General features: G+C 43.4%; 1 protein-coding gene across 1 annotated transcript; it reads right to left on the bottom strand.

Moving 5' to 3' along the window:
* Window positions 1-1,253: 1,253 nt before the first annotated feature.
* On the bottom strand, window positions 1,254-2,298 carry LOC132324195 (olfactory receptor 10AC1-like). The gene is given in 2 exon segments (XM_059840293.1): window positions 1,254-1,353; window positions 1,355-2,298. Coding segments are annotated over 2 exon segments (1,044 nt in total).
* Between the last annotated feature and the right edge of the window lie 11,754 nt (window positions 2,299-14,052).

Genomic DNA, 14,052 nt, shown 5'->3' with positions numbered 1-14,052 from the left:
TTTGTCAGAAGGCTCCAAGTTAACTTCCTTAGTTACAGTGCCAATTTCTTACATTTGTCATATCCACTTACCATAATTTTTAATGATTATAGCCCAGAGAAATCAAATAGCACTCTGCTCTCTCAATCTGCCCAGTGACAGAGTTGAGGGCAGCTGGGGTGTTGAAATTCCTTTGGATTAGGCAGAGGAACAGAAGCAAACATTGTAATTTTTTCTCAACAATTTTCTGTGTAAGAGGTGGGTTTTGCATCATGGGGTCTCTATGGCCTTTAAAGAGACACGGGGGAGGGAAGTATTAAATAAAATTATTAAGTTGGTTCTTTCCCCCCGTCTTCCTGCCAAAGTTGATCATCTCTAATTTGTCTGAATCATCCCATTCCTCCTACACATAGGAAACTCATAAAATAGCACTGCTTTGCACCTTTCAGACTCTTATGCCTGCTGCAGTCCAGCCTGTGCTGTAACTCTCACTGGTTTTGCTGAAGAAATTTCAGTAACTGTGGCAGCAGTATTATTACTTTTACAATTACAGATCTCAACACTCCCCAGGCATTCATATTTATATGATGCAGTCTTTGCTGGTGAAAGTCACACGATAAAACAAGTATCTTAGCCTTTGTGTTACCATAGGAACAATCCAAAGCTAAAGCATCTCCCTGTAAAAAGAAATATGTTTTGCTTCCTGCAAATCAGGCATAGCAAAGTCATACTCTTGTTAGACTGTTGGCATTTGAACTTTCAATATGTAGAATAATTCAAGGTTAGATGAGTTTACACTAACAATCTTTCCATTTGTCATGGGATGCCAGAGTGCAGCCTTCTACTAAATTTGGAGAAAACCACAGCTATTTTACCTTTCTTTCTCACCATGGATTATTTTCTTCTAACCTTCCTTTAGGCTGCTATAGATTTATTGTACTGCTAAACTTACTAGTCTAAAATTTGTACTGACTACCCAGTTTCTACTGTCATCTTGATAGAGGAATAACAAAACCAATATTTTAATATTGGTTTATTAGCTTTAAAAATTTTTGTGTTGATCTTCTGATTGTGCTGGGATGACTATGAATGTAAGCCTGAATATGTATGTGATCAGAGAAGCGAGACCAGTGATTGATCAAAGCTCTTCGTCATCACAATTCACTGAAGCATTTTCCTTTAGATCAAGCATTTTGTTCTGGATTTTTTTGAGCAGAGATATCTTTTTCTCATTAATGTAGTGATGCATGTAGAATTCTGCCTGAATGTTTGCATTAGTGAAGCCTATAGGTGATCTGGTTATGGGGCTGTTTTCCAACAAGCAAAAATTTACCCCACACACACATCACAACTCTGATAGCATCCCAGTTCACCTATTTTCTTCCTCCTCAGCATTTTCCTGAGGATCCCTCTGATTTCCTTGTTCCTCAGGCTATAAATGAGGGGATACATTAAAGGAGTAATGTTGGTGTAGACCAGAGACACCACCTTGTCCCGAGCCGGCGAGTAACTGGACTTGGGACTAATGTAGACGAAGGTGGCACAGCCGTAGTGCAGTAAGGTGATGGCCAGGTGCGAAACGCAGGTGGAAAAGGCCTTGCCCCTTCCCACGGGGGAGGCGACGCCTAACAAAGCCACAGCAATGCAGAGGTAGGAGGCCAGGATTAGGAGGAAGGGGAGCAGCAGGAGGAGCACGCAGGCCGCCAGCAGGGCCAGCTGGGCGGCGTAGCCCCGCGCGCAGGCCAGGCGCAGCACGGCGGGCACATCGCAGAAGTGGTCGATGCGGCGGGCCTGGCAGAAGGGCAGGCGGAACACCGCCACCGTCAGGCCCAGGGCGATGGCGAAGGCTCCGAGGGCGCAGGCCAGAGCCAGGCGGAGGCACAGCCCCTCCATGAGGGCGGCGTAGCGCAGGGGCTGGCAGACGGCCACGTAGCGGTCGTAGGCCATGGCTGCCAGCAGGAAGCACTCGGCCCCGCCGAGGGCCACGAAGAGGTGCATCTGGGCGGCACAGCCCGGCACGGAGATGGGGCTGCCGCCCGCTGCCAGGCCGAGCAGCGCCTTGGGCACGATGACTAAAGTGTAGCAGAGCTCCACGGCAGAGAGTTGGCCGAGGAAGAAAAGCATGGGGGGACGTGAGGGCTCCATCACCACGGCCATGAAGATCATCGCGTTCGCTGCCAGTGTGACCAAATGAACAATGAGAAAGGTGAGGAAGAGCAGGACCCGCAGATGGAGCAGCTCGGAGAAGCCGAGCAGGAGGAACTCCATGGTTGCGCTACTGCTCACATTGTCCCTCTCCATGCAGCCGTCACACGGCATCTGCAGGAGAGAAACAGAAGGGAAACAGCTGAATTCGATGCCTGGCAATCAATTCCAGATAGGAAATAATGCTGCATCACTGTAGAACCAGTGTAGTAAAGCTTATTGGGTAGGGAGGAAGGCGATTTCATTGGAAAAAAACCCCAAAGTTCAAACCTGATTTCATTCAGCCACATTCAGCACAATCTCAGACCCATACTCTCACAACCACCAAGGTTCTTGTGCCCAAACAATCTGCCTAGGATTCTTTGTCACAACATTGGTAACAAAGACTGTCAGTCGCTGGGTCTTCATCACTTCCTCTGAGCTGTTCTGAGGTTTGTGACCACGTGCAGGTTTTGAACATGCATCCTTTAGGAGCTGACGCTGATTAGTCTGACTGAGCTGTCCTGCTTTTGAGAGTCTTCATTGGACTCTCCCTCCTGATCTGCACGTCCTAAGAAGCTGCAGACAGAGGTGTTTGGGTCTTGACAACCATCAGCTCCTAGGTCTTATAGAAGCTGCTGCTGTTCCTTGTGCTTCTACTCCCAGGCAGACCTGTTAATTCTGTATTCACAGCCCTTCTGCAGTCCCCTACGTCTGTGTCAGAGGTGTGCAAGGACAACCAGACAGTGAGCTGGAGCTTCTGTGCTACAGCCTGCCTCCAATTAGTGGGAATTTGAGGTGTTCTCTGACTGGCTTTTCCCTTCTCCACAGTGGATTAGCCATAAGGTTCATACAGAAAGAGGGTTTCAGTGATTAGACGTGAGGATGCCAAAGTTAGGGCTGACATTTTGGCAGCTCACATCTTCATGTCTGGCTCAGCCCTGTGGCATCAGAGTTAAAGTAAACAAACTTCCACTCTCCAAACCAAAGATGTCCATGGCAACATACATACTCTGTAACAGGTTTTTAAGGAAAACACAATGCTAATATCCTGGACTTGGAGACTGAGATCTTGCTTTTCTCAGGAGGAACAGAAATTTCCTAGGAAAGTGGTGTAATACAAAACTATTTAAGCTGAAAAATCTAGGAAAGATAAGAATGGAGAGAGACATACAAAAATAAATCATATATACTGGTCATGGTTGAACAGGGGTCATTGCTCACATGTTCATCAATGCAGTATTAACTACAAGGAATAATTGCAACTCTTTCTACATTTTGCCATAAAACAGAAATAAAATCAGAGATTCCTTGAAGACTTCTGTTTATATAAAAATCCCAGCAATATTTAAGTGTGAAACAAACTGGAAAATTACATGAAATGTCATCAAAGACTAATAGAAGGGATGTGAAATTGGTGGAAAAGCTATTAGTGGAGATGAGATTTTCCTGGAAAAAGATGTTTCAAAAAAACTCCAGAAAAAATAATCAGTACAATTGAGGAGGTGAATCTACTTAAAGCCTACAGACCTTTGCCTTTTTATTTTTTTTTGCCCCAAGGTTTCCTTGTGATTCAGTATCTCAGCAGCATTCAAAACATCAGGGGACTCGGGTAAATATGAAAATACCCACGATTATATTACCTCAGGTGCAAAACTAGGAATTTAATCAGTCTGCCTCAGAGCACAAGTCAGCAAAATTAACAAGCTAGGAAGAAACTACCATAAACTCCAAGACCAAAAAATAAGGGACAGTCAGTGAAGACCAAGAAGGAGCTCTTTAGAGAACACTGAGAGAGCAGCAATCCTGCAAAAGCAAGTAAAAATACTACTGCTGGACACAGTTTCCAGAAGTTATAAAGCCATAGTTAACTCCTACATCTATGTTTTGCTGCTGCAAGACCTCCCCAATAGCAGTTCTAAGCAGCGTGGCTGTAAATCTTTCTTGACACTCTGTGCAAGCAGAAGGTCTTCACTGAAAACAGGAATAATGGGTTGGTACATGGCTGGGGAGCCCCAGCTGGTCCTCAGTGACTCAGCTGGCGCTCCCCTCACTCCAGGTGCTGAGACTTTAAGAGGATTCTACTAAACACAACAGGGCTGAGAAGTGGGGAAGAAACAGGGTTTTTTTCCTTCCTTTCATTTGGAGCTGTTTGCTTCAGAGGCAACATACCTTCTCTGGGTTAAAAGGTAAGAAAATAGAGACTTCTTTCTCTTGATGATGTCTGCAGTTCAGTCTGGGCTGAGATTCTGTTTCTTGCCCAGTCTGGGCTTCCTCTGGCTATGGGAGCCCCTAGAGCCAATGTTTTCTCTCAGCGTCTCATGGCCATCCTCTCTTCCCCTCTGCAGGACCCAGCTCCTTATATGCCATATGACACAGAATTCTGTCCTGTTCCCTGCTGCCTCCTCCCTGCACCAAGGGCAGGCAGTTCCATTCCTCCCAAGAAAGGGGGGGTTGCAGGTTTTCTGTAAATTGAGCAATAGGATGAAATTGCATCTTCAGAGGATGGCAGAGTTGCAGCACCTTCCTCTCTTGTTCTCTTCACTGAAGCCATTGAAAGTAGCTGATTATTGATGGGGTTGCTTTGTACCTGGCAGGGCAACATTTTAAGTAACAAAATGCATTGCTGCTGTTCTTAAGTAAAAATAAAGCTGTGGGTCTTTAAGTAAATTTAAACCAAACTAACACTTAGAGGCAAAACAAAACAGATATAAAGACTTTAAATGCATCTGTGTGTGGAGTTTTCACCAGTTCAGGTGACCCATTATTTCTCACTGGCTCAGATGAAATCACCATTCAGCAGTTAGTAGGACTGAGATTATTTGAGCCCAATTTATTTTCATTGCCATTGTTACATTCATTCCTGACCACTTACACTGAGATAATGAAAGAGATCTGTAGCCTTATGTGAGTAGAAAAGAGAAGCAAAGTCAAGATTTTTGACTGCTAAAATGGATCTGCTTGGCAGAAACATGTAAATATGGTACCTCAAGATTTTTCACAGGACCTGGTTTAGAAAGAATCCTTCCAAAATTATCTTCTCTCATATTTTATCTATGTGGCATAGTTGTTTTGGAACAAAACTGCCTCATGCATTGATCCAGTCTGGGACTAATTGTGTTGGGAAAAGAACCTGGGCTTCCAGTGGACAGCAAGAAACAGGAGCCAGGAAGAGGCAACAAAAACCAACCACTTATTGGGCTTCAATAGTAAGAATGTGGGATCATGCGCCTTTATCTGTCACATATGTAGACATATCTGGAACACTGGCAAAGTTGTATTTAAGTATTTTTACTCTATTTTAAACCTGTCATTTAACCTCTTGGAATTACAGTTATGACAGTGGAGTCTATGCCCTTTTGTTTCTTGAGTCACTTCCTTAACTTTCAATTTTTTTTTCCCAACTCTTTTCCTTGCACTTCTTATTGTTTAAGGTTCTGCAAATAATTCAGGGCACAGAATGTTTTTAGAGCATTTACAAAACTGAATTCTGAATCTGTCTTGAATTCTAGGTTCTGTTGTATAGTGATGAACAAAACAGTAGCCCTGAAGCCTCTCTCAGTGACACATTGTCTCTGCAGCTGTAACAGCAGCAAAGTGCTGGTTATTTTCTAATTACACCTAGCAAGTTGGGCGGATTATATATGGAAAGAAATCTTTACAGTGAAGTCTATTTTAGTCAAATGCTTTGCAGAGTAAGACTGCTCCCTCTAGTAAACTCTGTCAGAATTTCAGGACACCAGCTGATTAACTCATGTAGAGTTTATCTTTGTGGTACAAAATAAAATTCAGGGACTCTGGTGCTATTTCTTACTTTGTCCTCTTGTCTGACCCAAACTGCAGGAGAAAATCTGCTGCCTCCGTAACAATGCAAAAATAATTACCAGGAACTACTGTGACAAGTCTATTCCAGCTTTCTCATCTTCAGATGGTCCTTTCCTCCTGCTGGACTGGAGGTGAACTGAGGTGAGTCAGCACATACCCAGTAACCAATACCACACAGTCAGCAGTTATATGCACTAATTTTTTTTTACCATAGTGCCCAGCCTTACACTGAAATAAATCAGGCAAATTACTGTTTCAGTCTGTGTGTGTGCAGATAAGCCGTCATTTATTAACATGCAACTTACACCTCCCTGCAACGTTTCAACACACTCCCACACCTTACCTCCAAAACACGGCTCCCCAAGAGGGGAGTGCTAGCTGGAGTGAGCAGTGCAGCCCAGTGCCAGAACACACAGCAACCAGACAAACAACAAGCAGCAGAGGATGAGAATATGCATGTCAAAGCGACTCCGTACTTCCTCCTCTAGCCCACACCTTTCAGGTTCCCAGCACTTCCATTGCATCAGCTTACAGCCAAATTCATAACAGATTATTAAAAGCTGCACGTTGGCATTAGTGTTTGCATGTCTTGAGTCTGCAGCATGTTACAGAGCTGTACTTTCTGCCTTGCTGCAGAGTTCAGCCTTGCTCTCCTCCCCCGCACTCTTGACTGTGTGATTTTTTTCAGTACGTGCCTGCAAGGCTTTGGGACTGGCCTGCCTTAGCCCGAATTTGTATAAAGAGTTTCTTGGAATCCAGCTACGGTTAGTGAATCACATCGTATCAGCTTCTATCAGCAATTGCAACATACTTCAGAGGATATTCCCCTTGGTCTTTAGAAAAAGGGCCAGTACTGGGCTTGCCTCTCCACACCCGTGAATCGCCAGCCTTCTCCAAAGAAGGCAAGAGAAACTGGGAACTTCAGTGTAATGTGGAGCAATCTGGGCAAAATGGAAACAACTGAGAGAGGTACCAGGAAATCTGGGGGAGAGGGACAGCCAGTCCCAGCAATGGCCAGGGAAATGGCACTCTCAGCTCTGAGGACACAAAGCTCTGCAGCAGGCTGAAGGCAATGTTTAAGCAACACTAGCTACCTAGCCAGTGGTAAAAGAGAATAAAGAGGATAAGAAAGATTGCAGATCTTTGCATGCAAAAGTGCGCCGATATTGATCCTCTGGAGGTATCTTAGCCCTGTAGAAAGCAAAGATTTTGGCTGTCATAGCTGCACTGATGTTCTGCTGCAGGAATGTTCAGTAGCAGAAGCTACTGTGTTATTCAGAAACGTCACGGTGACTTATCTGATTAGAGAACTTAAGGCAGTTTTAAGGTGGATTGCTTGAATTGCCTTTGGTGGTTGATGAAATGTAAGATTCGTTCAAATGAAAATCTTAAGAGTGGCAATATAAAAATAAATGCCAATATCTTTTGAGAAAGTGCATTTTTGACTCCAGTACGGCTGATTATGACCATAACATAGCAGGGCCAAGGGCTGAAAATGACAGCATCTTGACAGAGACTTTTTAACTGGTATGGGATCCCTATTCTGTAGTAAACAGGAGTCAAGAAATGTTGTCTCCCACAGAGGCAAGACACTGAAACAACAGGGCATAGCCTTCAGGAGGAGCAGTGTATCCTTATTCCCACAATGTTCAGAGCTTTCTGGAAACTGGGAACTGAAACTGGCTGGGGTGGTAACAGCAGGATGGTTGGCATCAATTTGCTTTGGTGAGAAAAATCATCGCGCTGCTCTCCTCGAGTTTCTGTTGTTTGGCTTGATAAATCGTGCCTGGGAACTAAGTCTGGGAAAGATGCTAAACCATAAACCAACCAAAACAGAGTTTTGCAAAAAAAAAAAGGGCAGGCAACCTGGCAGCTAACTACTCCTCATGATTTGTTAAGGGTGGGGCATTTCTTTCACCTCGTTGTACTTACTCACAATCTAACCCAGCCAAAGGCATTGTCCTGTGTCTCTGCTAAAAAAAAGTTTGTACAGATCAGTTAGTAGTATCATAAACATGCAAGGTTTTCCCATTTGGAATAAAATGGAGTTATTAGAAGAAAACTCATTTAGGACTAGAGAGAGAAAGGACAAATCTAAAATAGGAATCCATGAATAAAAGGATGAAAAGATTTTAGCTGAGAAGAGCAAGTGAAAATGAAAAAGACAGGCTGAAAATGAGGGCTACAGGCCCTGGAAAAGATTAACAAGAACTCTTGTAGTTAAGACAAGAAAGAAGGCAAAGGTAGTAAGAAAGACTGATATTCTGAAGATGGGTCTAAGTTTTTGTCTTGTATCTGAAGTTATTTTCAGATTCATTTGGACAACTTTGTGGATGTCTCTGTGGATCTAATTAAAAGTTTGGGGTTTAACTACCTTCAGCCTGCTCATCTGGAAAGAAACAGAATAGCTGCAACTCTCACGGTCTCTGAAGGAGCTCAGCAGTGTTCAGCCCTTCTTGGGGCAGGGATGACAGCACTCTGGGGCCTTGCTGAGAATCACTGGTGTTGACTTCCAAAAATCATGTATTTATTGTTCCCTGTGCAGTGGTAAATGAGGCATTGTCTCACTTGAGCTCTTCCTTGGGGTGGCAGTGACTGAGGCACTCCACCTGGGGACATCATTTGTTTTTGCTTAATTTGTTCTGATGCAACCACAGCCATTGGGATAAAAGCCAGAAAAACTCATTGTCTTATGAAGTTCTCCACAGGAGACACCATCCCAAGCTGATGTTGCACACACTTCATCCCCAGTGTACTCAGCTACTACTCATTTCATCCTCCTCCTCCCATCTCATGTTTGGTCATCTAGAATAACATTTGTCATCTGTGTCACTTAGAAGCCCAAAGCTCATTTTCAGAGTAGTGAGGTAGATAACTATTAGGCCAACATGCTTTTCTGAAGAAGCTTATTTCAGAAAATAAACTCTGGAAACCAGCATCCCAGACTGAATGTACAAACTCCAGATGAACTGGAGCTTGTTTAGACAGAAGAACTGTAGTAGACAGTCAGTATGTGTGGTCAGAGACTGCAGATGGGATGTAGGACCCATTCTAGCACTGAACTCTCAAGTTTGTTTCAAGCTGTGTTTCAAGACAGTCAGTGGAGGTGAAAGAAAAGAGCAATCTGTCCCTAATCGTGGAAAGAATCTGTGTTTTAGAAAACGTATATACAGCGGCTTGCTGGACTGGATGGCAGGGTAGCAGGTGCTCAGTCAAAGAGCCATCCAGCTGTTGCCTTCAGCATTCTTTAGCATCATTTCCACTTACTGTCTCACACAATGATGTACATATTATCCACTTCTATTATTTCTTTTCTTGTGTTCACAGCATCTCTAAATTCTTACATAACATAAGAGCAAACGCTGAAACAACTCAGTGAGAATTCAGCAAACTATTCTTGGTACAAAGCCCAGCATTGCATCACCACTGCAGAATACAGCATGAGATGCAGTAAAATGTTACTAGTCCAGATGTCCAGGAACACAGAATTACAGGAAATAGTTTCAAGACAAGTGGATGCAAGAGAAAAAGACTTTAAACAGCTTTTCTGCATGAGAACCTGCTTGAGATAGGGGAGAGACTTATCAGCCTGCAGGGATCCCCGTCCATAGATATGTCATATATTTAATTTTTTCATTGTGCTTCTTTCAGATAAGGGCTGTGATCATCCAAGGAGACATCACATGGCACAACAGAATAACAAGCTGCTTGAAGGAACAGGAGAAAGAAGAGGACAGTAGGTCACAAAGGACAAAAAGCTTAGGCCCTTATCTACTTCTGTGTGTCTCAGTGAAGATGTGGCAGTAAGAGAGGAGTCATGCTTGGCTGTGGTCTCTGGAAATTCCAGGAATTGCACTTGATCTTTGTGAGGTCCCTTCCAACTCAGAATGTTCTATTCTATTCTATTCTATTCTATTCTAGTCTAGTCTAGTCTAGTCTAGTCTAGTCTAGTCTAGTCTAGTCTAGTCTAGTCTATTCTGTTCTGTTCCGTTCCATTCCGTTCCATTCCATTTTTGTGTGGCACCTTGTGTTTTACTGCTGGCAAATGCCCTTCAGCTGTCAGAGTCCTGAACCCTTCCCTGGGCTGGGGAACTGTGGGCACAGCTAGAGTTATCAAGAGACCACACTCATATTTACATGTTGGTTGACCAGTGCAACAGATGTAGGTCTTGGATGGCTGCTCTAAAGCCTGATACCTCTGGTGCCCCTAATGATTTCCAGTCTCATGGATCTATTTGGTGCAAAGACTTTTATTCTGAAATAAGCTGCTTGTTAGAGCACATGCTAGCTGATCTGCATATTTATGCCTTTTCCTTTATATTCAGACACTGAGAAGAGCTTCCTCCATATTCAGTTTTAGCAACTTTCTTTTATTAGCAAAACCTAATTTTCCCTGATTAGGAAACACAGGCTGAAGACCCTGTGACAGCCTAAGGAACAAACCAAGCTAAGTACTCAGCGGTTCTTTCAGGCTGATGAATGGGAAATGTAATGAAACTGCATCAAGTGGATGTGATTCCATAACATTCGCCAGTGCTACAAAAGGTCTTCACTGAGTCACAGAAACATAATAAACCAGCCTGGAACACCCAGCCTCCTGCTCAGAGCCGGAGTATCACTAACACTGCATCCCATCATGATGGATTTTTCTTACAGAGTCTTGGGAGCCTCCAAGGCTGGAGACTCCTTCACCCCTCTGCATTCTTTTCCACTGCTGGGCTGCCTGTTGGTGAAAAGTTTTCTGAATTTCCAACCAAAATCCCCTGAGATGTGATTTACAGCTACTGACCATTACTTGTTGGTTTAATGGAGCTGTAATAAACCTCTGGTATTTGTGACTGGAAGTAGGGGGGCAAAGGGAAACAGGACAGGAAGGAGGAAAAACAAGACCAGCGCATCAAGAGAATGTTGGAAACAGCCTCTTAGCGCAGCATAATACTACAGTAGCTTCACAGAGGTTACATCTTCAGAGTACCAGAGCAGACAGTTCAAATGTGCTGCAGATTTAAAAATTCATCAATGTTTTAAATGCCAGCTGGAAATATCCAATGAAACTGTTCAATATTTGCATGTTCTTAAAAACTGATTTTATTTGTCCTAGGCTTTGATGACAAAGAGGAGCCTTTTGCTGCCCATAATTTGGAACAATATTAATGTTGCATAAGTTAGGTTGCTGAGATAGGAATCTTGATATGTGTTTCTCAGCACTACCCCTGGACACTGAAATCAGAAGAACAACTTAAATGGAATTAAGTAATGTATATTGTTGTGTCTGAGAAGTAAACATTTTTTCAAGATGCTCCAAACTAAGGCTTTACCCAGCTTTTACCCAAGATGGAGAAAAAATACCCATATTTTCTCAAACCACTACTATGGCTTGGAGAAACCACCAATCTTATTTTGGAAGCTCTATGACTATTCCCAGAAGCACAGTTGCTTTCCCAGACAACAACCCTCCTACAGATTTTTCTTTCCAGGCATTCATATTAGACTTAATAATATCCACTTTGTGCACAAAAATTGAGGACTGTGGAGCAGTGGAAATGCTTGTATGGCAGGTGGAATGCAAGATGGAAAATATAGCTCTGCTTCTCAATTAGTTGCATGTGTCAGGAAAGTAATAAGGGCACAAGGCCACCCTGAAAAGAGTGAAGTCACTGGTAATAAAGATTTTTCATAGTCCCATAACATTAGGCCCTAGTCAAAAGTGGGAGCAGACCAAGCCAGCTACGTGTCTCATGGAGTATTTTTTTAGAGGAGAAAAATTGTGTAAAAACATGAACTTTAACAACCCTGTTGCAGTGGAAGGTCAATAGTCTGGACGGTGTGATGATATCCAGGCAGATAAATGGGCTAAAAGCACTTTCCGCTACACTGAGGAAGAAAACAAAAGTGTGAAAATTCAGTTAATAAGACAAAACCAGAAATATTTCCCTGTGGTCAACTGTGTCTGTGATGTTTGATGTACTGACAACACTAGGCCAACATTTACATCTCTACCCAGTAACAGTCTCCTCTGTTATACTGAAGGTTTTTGAGATTCACTTCAGTCTAGGAATGGTTTTGAAAGAATATTTTACTTAAAACTGTGAACACCAGCTTTTTCTCCCCAGTAAAACTTAAAGACAAGCTGAGGATGGCAATAGAGCTGGTAAGTATCTCAGCCACCACAGCTGAATACACATACACTGTCCTTGATGTCCCTGCAGTGCTGTAATTACATTGCATTCAGATGAAGAACTTGGCTGTCTCTCCTTGTTTTATGGGAGTGCTGGTGGTGTCAGCTGTGGGATGGCTGAGGGTGGCTGAGGCTGGGGGGGAGGCTAGTTCCAACCCTCTGCCATAGGCTGAGACATCTTCCACTAGAGCAGGTTGCTCAAAGCTCCGTCCAACATGGGATGAGCACTTCCAGGGATGAGGCATCCACAACTTTTCTGGGCAACATGGTCCCATGCTTCACTACCTGCATTGTAAAAGATATCTTATGTCTTCATAAATCCCATCTAAATGTATTCTCTTTCTGTATAAAGTCACTGTCCCTTGTCTGACACTACAGGTCATGGTAAAAATGTCTCTTTCCTTCTTATAAACCCTTTTTATATATTGAAAGGTCCCAATCAGATTGCTCCAGAATCTTCGCTCCTCCAGGCAGAACCATCACAAGTCCCTCAGATTTTCTTCATAGCAGAAGTGTTCCAAACCTCTAACCATTTTTGTGACCTTCCTCTGGACTTATTGCAACAGGTCTGTATTTTTCCTGTGCTGGACTCCAGAGCTGGACATAGAACTCCATGTGGAGTGTCTCTTGAGCCAAGTGGAGGGGTAGAGTCACCTCCATGACCTGCTGGCCACACTGCTTTGGATGCAGCCCAGGACACAGTTGTCTTTCTGGGCTACAAGTGCCCATTGTCAACTCATGACCAGTCTTTCATCCACCAGTATTCCCAACTCCTTCTCAGCCATGCCACTTTCAGGTTCCTCAGCTGGTCGTTACCCTGATCTCTTCTGATGATGGGAGAGACTTCATTCCCCCAGTACCTGTTTTGAGTTTCAGAGGCTTTGGAGATGTGGGAAGAGGGAACTGAGGCAAAAAAAAAAAATTGCTGAGTGCCTCAGCCTTCTCCATATCAGCTGTCACAATTTCTCCTGTCTTATTTATTGGGGTGGGGGAGTGGGATATGACATTTTGTTTTATCTTTCTTTCCTGGTCAATGGACTTATGAAATGTACTTTATTATTATTCTTTTTAAATTAAGTTCCAGCTGTGCCTTAACTTTCCTGATCTCATCCCCTTGTGTTTAGAGCACGGTTACATCAGTTAAGGAACATGAAAAAACTCAGGGGACTCCTGTCTCCCTGAGCTGCTGAAGTAGATATCTTTTTTACACTTTGTACCTCTCTTAGGGGGAGCCAAAATGCTACTTTGTCATTATTACTGTAGGAAGTCCTTAACTAAAATAATGCATTACTGGGATGTGGACAATCCACTGACACAAAGTCAGTGTTTACACACAGGCTTCTACCAACTGTGCCCACCATAATCTCAGTAAATACTCAGTGCCTCTCAACAATCTCACCCTTTTGGTGTTTGCACATCTTCATCCATCTTTATAACTGTCCTGACACAAGCTGTGATTTGGGAGGTTTGGACATGGCATTGAGAGGAACTTTTTCAGTAGGAGTCAATGCAGCATCAGACCAGGTGTGAGATGGTGACTTCATCAATATTTTCAGCACTTGACCAGATAAAGTCACAGTGACCTGATGTGGGGTTGAGGATAGTCCCACTTGAAGCAGAATTTCTGAACAATGTACCACCCACTCGATGACATGGATATCCGTGAACAACTGATAAATAATACAGGAACACTTACTTGTGCTTACAGGTCTGGCTTCTCACACAGAGGGTATCTTAACGTGCTTCCCTTCCCAGTTTGACTGGGAGCTATTTCCATCACCAGTCCTTAATATTCCTGTCATATTCATTCACTGTCAGGTGAGAGCCCTGTCCAATGGTAGATTGAAGTTCAGACCATGTCATCTTTGCTTAGTCTCAGTCCCTGA

This window comes from Haemorhous mexicanus, chromosome 2, assembly GCF_027477595.1.
Source record: "Haemorhous mexicanus isolate bHaeMex1 chromosome 2, bHaeMex1.pri, whole genome shotgun sequence".
Lineage (NCBI taxonomy): Eukaryota > Metazoa > Chordata > Aves > Passeriformes > Fringillidae > Haemorhous > Haemorhous mexicanus.
The sequence above is the reverse complement of the archived record's forward strand: the minus strand, read 5'-3'. Positions and strand labels throughout refer to the sequence as shown.